Source organism: Schistocerca cancellata, chromosome 2, assembly GCF_023864275.1.
Source record: "Schistocerca cancellata isolate TAMUIC-IGC-003103 chromosome 2, iqSchCanc2.1, whole genome shotgun sequence".
Taxonomy (NCBI): Eukaryota; Metazoa; Arthropoda; class Insecta; order Orthoptera; family Acrididae; genus Schistocerca; species Schistocerca cancellata.
Genome location: NC_064627.1, coordinates 854,188,656 through 854,199,799, shown reverse-complemented (window position 1 = coordinate 854,199,799; position 11,144 = coordinate 854,188,656). Strand labels below are relative to the sequence as shown.

General features: G+C 41.3%; 1 protein-coding gene across 2 annotated transcripts; it reads right to left on the bottom strand.

The window, feature by feature from the left end:
* Window positions 1-1,861: 1,861 nt before the first annotated feature.
* Window positions 1,862-7,330, bottom strand: LOC126162782 (protein pinocchio). Of its 2 annotated transcripts, none has more exons than XM_049919495.1 (5): window positions 6,998-7,330; window positions 6,645-6,715; window positions 4,761-4,889; window positions 4,421-4,550; window positions 1,862-3,932 (listed from the first exon to the last, which is right to left on the bottom strand). In XM_049919495.1, the coding sequence occupies exons 1-5, from the start codon at window positions 7,313-7,315 to the stop codon at window positions 3,777-3,779; spliced, it is 804 nt and encodes a 267-aa protein (XP_049775452.1). In that variant the 5' UTR covers window positions 7,316-7,330; the 3' UTR covers window positions 1,862-3,776. The 2 variants fall into 2 exon arrangements, with proteins under 2 accessions (XP_049775452.1, XP_049775453.1); XM_049919496.1 differs by having other exon boundaries at window positions 4,761-4,886.
* Window positions 7,331-11,144: the final 3,814 nt, after the last annotated feature.

The window sequence follows — 11,144 nt, the reverse complement described above, 5'->3', positions numbered from 1 at the left end:
TACGATTTTGGTGAAGACCTCTACATATTAATGCTGTTTACATCAGCATCCAGTTACAATTCTTTTATCGAATTGATGTGGAATGAGTCCGTTTACAGGATATCTGTATATGATTAGTGTTGACATTAATGAACACATTATTTTGTAGTCCTCACGCAACTACACTTAAAAACTAGGCTACCACTATCTAAACAGGAATTTTTCCACAGAATAGGAGTTGTTCGGCATAATATGATTTTAGGTAAGATTTAAAATCTGCTTTGCTACCTGCCAAACATTTTTATGTTATTGGGCAAATTATAAAAAATATTTGTTGACAAATATTGAACTCCGTTCTGAGTCACTGACAGCTTTAATAGTGGGTATTAGAGGTCATTTTTTTTCTCTAGTGTTGTAGGCAAGGACATCACTGTTCTCAAACTGTGATAGATATTAATGAACATATGTAGTGTGACACTACAGTTAAATGCCTAAATCTGTGAAGAGCTACCTGCATGACAACTGCTCGTGAACACCACGTATTATTGTTACTGCTCACTTTTGTGCAATCAGAAAAGTAGTGATTTATGCCAGAAAACTATTCCACAAAACATTATTGAGAGAAAATATGCAAAATATGTCACGAGACACCAATTGTGTTGTTGTCACAGATAAAGCAGTATGAAATTAGTAGGCTAACTTTCACATGTAGGAAAGCTCTGGCTGAATGTAGGTATTTATGAGTAAATGAGACTACTCACTGAATAACAGGGGCCTCAAGTTGTCAAGAGGCACACACAGAAGAGATCTCTGATGGAGCTGTTGCATGTTTAATTGTAAATGGGACAGAGGTTTAAGAAAAGATAAATGAAATAATATTCATTTGTGTGTCCAAGATGGTGATATGGGGCCACTGCAGTGATCTCTACCTGAAAAGTCCATTGAATTCCAGATGGTTATCTTGATACAGGTGAATTTAGTGTATTATGTTTAGCAATTATTTGAACAATGTGACAGTTTATTACTGATCAGTTGTTTCTGAAGCATGACCATGGTTCACTGCTTAAAAACTATGAAGAAAAAAAAGAATTGAATGTGTAACTGTTCAAAATGTACCAGTTTTGGTATTTGGAAAACACTGCTACTTCTGTCTCAAGTGTTGTAAATGTACATATTTATCTTTCATTCTGGTCCAGTGCCTTCAGTTTCTTATCTTTTTCACTAAGTAACTCATGACTAAATTTTTTAGGTTGTAAATAAGATCACTAAAACCTACTTCATACTGATTGTAGAACATGTCATTTGTTATGGAGTGACTCACAGTTCTTTAATGTGCACTTCTTCAGGTCTCACCTGTGTTTAAAAGGTTTCCCATTAACATCCGAGAGGAGCCCGAACTGCTGAGCGCGGGCGTGCCCGCCCGCCCACCCACCCACTGTTTCTACTGACATCAAGAACTTTAAAGACATTTTATTGGATTATATACACCCTGTTCCATTCTGAGCTACAAACATTGTATCAGTACCAACACCTATTCTTAGTAAAATTGACACAGCATTTAACTTTTTCACACAGAGAAAGATATTGTAAATTATACACTTTTTAAAAGTATTTTAATAACATTGCAGCATAGGATTTTCACTAAATGTTAAATCTCATGTTGACTTCTTAGTTTCAACACATTTTATTGTAGACCACTTTTATTGCAGGAGGTCTGTCTTATTTTATGAGAGAATTGTTCCTTTATTGTAGTCATGTCTTAGTGCAGCGGAGACCAGGAGGTGAAGAGGGGGGCGGGCGGATATGCAACATATATTTGTGAATCTTTTAAACCCTGTTTCTGCTAATAGGAACATGTCAGTGTTTGAAAGAAAGACTTACATTCTTCTACAATTATTTTATTCCACACAAAGCGAGTGTCATGATGCAAGAGAACATAACATACGTACAAAAATTACTCAAAAATTAAATTACAGCCTTACAAATTGTGTCATACATTTCCAAGATTATCTTACAGTTTCCTTTGATGACTACTACACAGTAACAAAACTTTAAAAGCTTCAAGGAACAATTAATTATTCAAGTGGACACAGTAACTGTCAGATCAAATAACAGGTTCACATGGTTTTACAAACAATGTGGACGTACGGCACAATAAGCCAAATTGAAGAAATAAAACAATAGATGCTAGCCTGCAATTTAAAATTGAATGTAATCACAGTTTTCTCCACTGCAGACACAAAACTGGCTTGCAAATGGTTGACTAATATATCCTCCATACAAAAACATATGTTGCATGTTAACACCAGCACATCCAGTACTGAATGCATGTTTTCATAGAATAAACTGACATATGTATGGGAGATCCACCTGAAATCAACATTTAGAAAACTTATTTAAGGACTGTGCTTATTTTGGTAAATTTTAAGTACAATTCACTCAAATGTTGTGACAGTATCAACAAAGAAAATGTTATGTGCTTCACAAAATAAGCAGTCCACAGAAATGCAGAACTACAACAGTAAGATAGTTTTCAGGACAAAACACTGTATAAAAAAAGCTGCCAGATTGTATTCTGGAAAGGATTTTATCTCAGATCTACACATATTTACATTAACTAGTTATCAGTAAAAGTACGACAGAGACAAGTTAGGCAATGCAAGTGCTGAGACTACAGTTCACACATAAATAATACAGTTAAGACGATGCTAATTTGACTGAAATTTTTTTCAGTTTTTTGGACTTGCACTGCCTTTAACAAACAGTCATTCCTTAATAAAGTGGACAGCTTGTAAGCCAAGTATCAAAATATCTTTTAAATGTTAACAACTTTGATTTTCCATAGAATTTTAAATACTTTTACGAAGAACTGCAAAAAATTATTTTCATACACTTGAAGAGACAAGGTGGTATTTCGAAAGATTTTGATTCTAATGTTAACATTTAAAAGTAAAAACTAAACAGCGGCTGAGCTCAATGGAAATAAAAACCTTAAAGCCAAGAGCTGAACCTCTGGAATTGTGCCAGAAAATGATACTGATTCGTGATCAGACTTCTTAACAGTAATGCTTAAATAAGTCTTTTTAACATTGGAACCTCAGTCGAAACCGTATGTATTCATGTTGTGCTTAGTCAAATCAGTAAATGTGAATCGGTGTCTGCCAACATATTGCACTAGGCTACCTGTTTTCAATTTTCTGTGTGGATATTAATCCCCATCTCATTAAGTGAAGTCAGCAACACTTTCAAGACTAGTAGTGTTATCAGTTTGGAGCTCCAGCAGGCACATCAATTTTGCATACTCTGGGACTGCAAACTAATATCACTTAAGGTGCTGAGCAAGCGGCAGATTACACGACTGAAAATCTGAACCACGAGGATCATAAATGCAGCTGGAACAGTGTATAATGGTAAAGACATCACAATGACACTTAAATAATCTAAGTGAACAGACAGCCTGTGATAGCACAACAGTTTCACATGTGACAAAACATTGTGTGTGGCGAGCTGCCCATCACACTTTTCTCCAAAGTTTATAAACATGAGTCCATCACTTGAGACCAAATAAATTAATAGTGTAAAGTCATCACACTACGAACAATCGAACACTTCAAATGATAATTACAGACTGTGAATGTATGGAAATGTACAATGAGACAGATGCAAAAAAATAAGTCTGCAATAAAACACAGCAGGTGATTGAAAGTTCACCAGCCAAGCTACGGCCACACAGAGGTTCCCGGGTTGGAGGCGAGGCGAGGTGCATTCACTCAGTCAGTGCCTAGAATGCAGGCACATCACGAGGACAGCTTCTCTAGCCGGACACATAACCGCGCTGTTTCATCATCCAGGGGTGACCGCGACGTCTTCTCACCTGCCGAGGTGGTGCTATTACTCGCGGCTCCCTCCAACGCGCAAGATCCTTCCCAGCGCGCCTTACCCGATGCATGAGACTGTGATGAAAAGAGACAATTCACAGTTACATATCTCTCTCAGAATGATTTCATGATAAGAAAACACTTACTAGACTTGCAACATACTTCTGACTGATCTGCAATATGTTTATACCTCAGAAGTCAAAGTTATTTAGATTAATGTGTACAGCCACTCAAACTGTGAAAGCAGCACTCGGCAAACTATTGCCTTGGGCGCAAGAGTTGCTGCTTGCATATAGTATGTTTAAGAAAACAAATAGTGAGGTTAAAGTGTTCTTTTTTTTTCCTTGTACACTAATTAAAATGGAAGTATTATCACTAAAACTTTTTGGCCCATGTCATACACAATTCCTCTTTTTGACTAACTTATATAATCATTGTCACCTTTGTTACCCATCCGCTGTATTAATCTGCAGCAGTAAATGATGTGACAGCAAGTCTTCATGGAAAGGTTGCCCTTTATTCTATTACACTACTCCTGGAACTGGAATGTGCTAGGTGCTTACAGTGGTAAGGTCCCGTTTCCAGACAGAGTCACAGCGGCCGTCGCAAAGTGGGCAGGGTCGCTCCAGGGAGTAGCCACCGCACTCTCGGCAGTCCAGCGACACATGCTCCTCTTGCCAGCTTACACCACATCTGTGTTCAGTAAAAGTGAGTGTGTTAAACAAGTATGTTGGTTTGAACCACTATATATATATATATGGATTTACCAAAGATAACTAAAAATCAAAGATTTTATACACTAAATGCCAACTTATGTAAGTCTACAGCATTCATTATCCTAAAAACTGGTTAAAGTGATGTGGATCAAACAATACGAGAAAGAAATTGCATTTGTATACTTACGTGAAGCAAGAATTGAGCTGCAGACGAAGTTCTTCAATTGACAACACTGGCTCAGAAGCTGCTGCACCAAAGTAACTCTGGAGCTCCTCAAGAGAACTGCCAATGCTTGCACTGCGGTGCAAGAGACTGCTGGAAGCAAATCACAAACAGTCAGTAATGGTTAAGAAAAATGGGAGCTTTATTACCTACATGTATATTCTGCAACAAGCTAATATTACAGTACACCCAGTATAAAAATGAAGCTGCTTTTACAGAGTTATATTTAACTCCACCAGGAAGAATGATTTTATGTTCACAAGGCATGCTTAGCATCACAGTGACACCTTACAGATAAACATGAAATAGGAAATATCAGAACGTGGCAAGAAACGTAACCTTCCATTTATGGCCATGAAAAATACATGTGAAGTGCCTCAACATGCTCATAAAATGTAATGCCAGTGGTTTTCACCTTAAATCTAAAGGAAGCTTATCCTATTTCAGTGTAAGTTTTACAGAATTAATTCTTTAAGTCAAGTTTTCTCCAGAATTACTTTTAAGTTCTGTCACTGTACTTGCCAGAGTGCAATATTTACACACCCACAGTCCCATTCTAGCACTGTCGGTGTGCAAATTTTACGGGTGCTATTCTGTAAAAAAAAAAAAAAAAAAAACAAAAAAAAAAAAAAAACGGGTTCCTGTTTAGAATATGAAAGTAAAGTTAACGAAGATGCAAGTATAATTTGTTGTTCGAATTCTAGTGCAGTGATGCTATATTTGGACCGTAAGAGATACTGTAATACCACTGGGGTATGCCAGGAGAGTGAGTGAGTGTGTGTGTGTGTGTGTGTTTGTGTGTTTTAATACAACAGCCAGTTCCCCACCCTAATAGTTTGGACGCTGATGGGAAAGGAATGAAGAATGTAGCCGGCATTTCTTGCAAAACATAATGAAACTGCAAGTTTACATTTACAAAAGTGTACTGCGATATGAATCTAAATCGCATTTTCAACGCTCTTAACTAGACCTACGTTTGAAAGGCGCACATGAAGTACTCGCAAAACCTTAAGAAGAGAAAAGTGATGGAAGCAGAAAGAAGTCTGAAGAAGTTCACAACTGATAATTCCTGCAAAGACGAATAAACAAAGCAATTTTTTAAAAAAATTAAATAAAAAAAAACTGACACGCGAAAGAACGATAAACAAGCTGCATTTTCTCCTTCAAGGCAAAAAAATTTTTGAACACTTCCAGCAGGAAAGAAACTATACAGTATACGACATTATTATGCTGTGTGTTTTGTTACACAGTCCTGTTGCGTGTTACACACATCGTTTCACTTACCACTTTTTATCTTCTCCCCTACAAATGGTGAAGACAATGCCGCCAGCGCTGCGTGCATTCGTTATCTTATAGGAGGAAGAGGGGGTATGAGCGAGACGGGGAGTGGGGGCGGATACCTGATGCACAAGCGCGGAGCATACATGCTCTCCCTCCACCCCCACCCTCACTATTGTAGAAACAATACGGAAACATTAACAAGTGTTTTGGAAAACGTTTGTTCCCTCCCCCACTCTTCCTAACACACACAGACACGCACTTATACTCACCCACACAACCCCGACATTCTCTCCGTGCGACTAAGTGGAATTGGTATAATTTGCCTATCATTCCCGTCGACCAAAGTAAAAAAAAAACAAGTAGGAACGTAACGTGTAACTAAATTTCTTGCTCCTCTAGTCGCCAGATGCAGAATGCACATCTCTCTCTCTCACACACACACACACACACACACACACACACACACACACACACACACACACACTTGAGACGCTACCGTATTATTTAATAGTCTAATCATTACACGTGCTGCATTAATAACTAAACGTGCAACATAATGACACATACCTGTGGTACTGGTCGTGGCCGTGCATTTCTGCGGGATGAAGGCTGGCGAGCGACATCTCTGATGCTTGATTCTGTAAAGGAAGAAATAACACGTCATTATAATTTATTCTCTACTCTTTCGCAGCGTAAGTAACGAAAGATGTTGCTACAATTTGCAAAGATAAAGCTTGGCGTTATGATCGAACATGAGTTCTCATGGAGAATGTGATTCACTTCAAATCCATGCGCCAAGTCCGCTTTGCGGGATCCGATTGCTTGCTTTATTTCCTCGTAAAATCACTTTTTCATCCGTGCTATTCCTATCGTAGATACAATTCACGATGGCACAAAGTCACGTTGTTTTGTTTACCTACTGGAGGTGGGGCACGTGTCGCGAGAGCAGCTGTCTGCCTGTATGTCCTGCCGAGATAGCTGGTGCACCAACAATGAGGCCTCTGCAACGCGCGCGCCGAGCTCCAGCCGCCGAGCCCCCCACCACCACCCCTCCCGCTGACCGGCCGACCAATGGGCGGCGAGTGGAAAGTTACCGGCTCCGCGCGCTCCAGCAGGTCATTCAACCTGCGCCGGCGCCCCAGACAGTCTGGCTGGTAGGGGTAGTGTGGATAGGGGTAGGGGGTGAACGGAAAAATACTGGCAGCCCGCCCAGAGGGGCGGAAAACGGGGGTGTACATGCGAGGGCGGGGCACGTAAGCCGAAATTGTAAATATTTACACTGGCGTACGCACGACCTTGTCTACACCCTGAAGTTCGTTGGTCTCATTACTTTTTCTCATCGAAGTTCACTCTGCGTGTACGTTATGCGATTTTATGTCACTAATTTGAGTCTTATTTATTGCTTATGAGGTACGTTTCTTATGGTTCACAAAATGGAGAAGGCGGAGCGTACTGCACGCAACAGCAATAAATGTGCTGACTTTGTCGTAAGATGGGAAGTATAAAAATGAAGAACTTTTTCTCCCAAAGGATTGCTTGTTCGCATTTATGCGCCTCACATCGTGGTTGGAATTCTTGAAAGCCAGTCGCAAATCGCTCAGTATACGTCCAGTGATTTTTTTTTAATGTTACAAAACTTTACTGTTGACGAGAGCACTAGGAGGTATTGCTTTCTCCATCCCTGAGTTCGTACTAAGAGATGCTCGTTCCATCCCTCATAAACATTGTCTCACAAGTTTGCAATATTACTTCGTTTCTTCACGTCGTTTCTTGCAGGATAAGATCCAAATTCACTGATTTGTATTCACAAGGCAATTTTCATAGACTTCTGTAAGTTTATTCCGTACAGGTAACGTAATACAGCACGAATCGTCGTGCAACCAGTTAAATAATTTCCAATGAATTATTTGTGTGACTGTCATATTTCCTGTTAAAAAGGTCGGAATTATTGCTGCTCCAGAATTATAAATGAAAGTCTGATGTCAAAGGACACGCGGGATGTCGGTAATAATGACATGTGGTGATGGACGTATAAGAAAAAGTGGTCGGGTATCGATTACTGGGAAAGACGCTTTTGTAGTCTTCGCGGGCTAAGATGCGATCCTCCCCCCCGTAACGGCCACCACGCGCTCCAACCTTTATCGACCGCGTCGCGGTTGTCGGCTGTGGCGCCGCCGTAAACATTCCCTCCTCTCCTCTTCGTCCCTTCCCCTCAGACTAGGAATGCAGCCCGCAACGGCGGCCACGGGGCGTGAGACAGGCGGGAAAAAAGTTCAGAAAACCCAGACGAGCAAAACTCCCTCGCGCCGCCGCCGCGCTGGAATGCGGCCGCTTACAGAAATAGTGGTTCCGGAAGCGTTGGCTGGCGGCGCTGCATTCCACAATGCGGGCGCATATCGATGTAGAACATATGCCTATCGGCCGAGCGACATTCGCGCTGGCGCTCAATGACTTGCATGTAGGTCGAGCGATGCAAAATATAAAACCTTTTACTCTGCACCTCAACTATGACAAATTCTTTTATTAACCGTGAGGGCTGAAGTATACGATATGCGAGGAACCGCTACTCTGTAACTAACAACATTGTTTTCATCCTTGCAGCTCGATTAGCAACTATCTTTGAAATAAGACGTTGAATTCCTTGCTGACCGTTGAAAGTACAAGCGAAATAATGAAGCCTACTCACATAGCTGAGAGTAATGAAAGGTACGATCTATTACTTTTAATCTTGCCGCAAACTGCTACACGAATTGTATTCTATCACTTTTCAGCTTATTACATAGCTGACGCCATAGATAGTGTAGATACTTAGAGATCGCGTTATCCTTTTGTTAACGAATTTAAATTTTGTTTTGTTGTGCAGTTACAGAAAGATATATAGCTCTGTTTCTAAGTCGAGTTAATGTTAAAAGAAAATACATTGAAATAGGTCCTGTAGCTACGACATTTTGAGAATGCTATCGTATTCTTATTATTCTTCTTTCTTTAGATTTCGTGGTATTTTTCGTTAGCGCACAAATGTCTGGAAATAAAACTTGATGCAGCTGAGGAGTTTATTATATACCTATGCAGGTTTTAATTTGTTCGCACGAAATATACTGTAATCATTTACGTCCTTACGGAAGGGGGGGGGGGGGTTGCACTTAGAAGGTAGGCGTGTATTTATTATTATTATTATTATTATTATTATTACTGCAAAATCGTAACTACCTCTTAAATTGTTTGAGATACCGAGGTTTCACCTGTAACACGTTTACATTAACTGCATGAATACGCCCGCTCAGCTGTGATTCTGAGACACTACCTGGACAAGGTTCTTGCATCGTTATTGTACGCTGAGCAGAATGCGCCTTTACGTAAGACGGGGGCACACAGCGGGCGTCGCATACCTCCGACATTCACTTCCGGTTATTGTGTTCTAAAACCACTTTCCCTAGCGTTCCGAAGCTGGCACTTCCATTTTATTACGCGACGCGGGCACGGCACCGTAAGCTGGTTGTAGTGTTCATATTTTAGGTTCTAGTCGGCGAATGTCTTTTCGTCTTTTTCGCGCGAGCACAGTCAGATTGATTAGTTACGATAACGTCGGAAAAGGCGAAACGATTGTTTAAGTTACCTGGAATGTTGGAAGATAAAGGGTTTAAGAAACTAATCCCGCTGATCTATGTCGATTTAGTTTAAAGAATGGCAGAAGTTGTAAATTCTCATTTTTAACACTGGCAAAGGAATTCGTCTCACACGACAATTGAAAGTTTGTATATACGGTTTGGCTGTAGAATAAAGCGCCGACGAGTTCTCTGTCTACAATGTCTGACTTCCCCGAGATGATTTTTTTTTTCTTCTTGGACCGTGAGCTTTATTAAGGCTTGTGGTGTGGTGTCACCGCCAGACACCACACTTGCTAGGTGGTAGCCTTTAAATCGGCCGCGGTCCGTTAGTATACGTCGGACCCGCGTGTCGCCACTATCAGTGATTGAGGACCGAGCGCCGCCACACGGCAGGTCTAGTCTAGAGAGACTCCCTAGCACTTGCCCCAGATGTACAGCCGACTTTGCTAGCGATGGTTCACTGTCTACATACGCTCTCATTTGCCGAGACGACAGTTTAACATAGTCTTCAGCTACGTCATTTGCTACGGCCTAGCAAAGCGCCATATTCAGTGACTAACAGATAATATTGTGAATCATGTACCGTCAAGAGCGACGCTCATCATTAATGGATTAAAGTTAAGTATGAAACTAATTACGTCCGCTTTCTGAATTCTCATTGTTTGTCATGTTCCAGACCTCAAGTCAGTATACTTCTTCCCTCTTCACTTCAGCCTGCGTGAGTTAAAATGCGTGCATTTCGGCCTCCTCTAGTAACACGGTGTTGGCTCTTCTGCCAACCCAACAGGTGGTATGTTTGTGTTGCTTATGGGCTAACTCGACAATCGTTTCAGGGCGCGACCGGTCATTAACGAAAATTTAGTATGTAATACTATGCGCTTACGTAAAATGTGTAATGTAATAAAATCTCGTTCAACGGTAATTTTCTCTTTTGCTACAAATGACTACGTGTTTGTTTCTTTATAGTTGCGCCTTCGTTAATGGAAGGCCTTCAGATACTGTCCAACTGACGTATTGTCCCCACCTGTAACGAAGTTGTTTCGTAACGCGCGTCTCGTAAAGCAAGTACCTGTTATTGAGGAGAATCAGCGATCATTTAGACGATTCGACCAGCGCTCCCGGAAAGCGCTGGTAACAACGCGAAACAATGGCGTCGACGACGAGGCCGTAGACGGGACAGCGGCGCGGCACACACGCGGCGGCAGCTGGACTTCCCACAGACACCGTCTGCAGTCTGGAGCACCAAGGCCACCGAGGCAGACAAGGCCGGGCCAGGACAATGGGGCTGCCACAATGAGCTCCGCCCCCCTTCCCCCCTAACTCCATGGGGGGAAGGAGGTAAACCTGCCCCGGACTAGCGCTCCGCACCAGTTGGGCTGCCAACGCCCAAAAGGGGAGCATATTTACTCGCAGAAGGGCCTAGGATAACGGCCAATCTTACGCGACGGGTTCCCGGGTT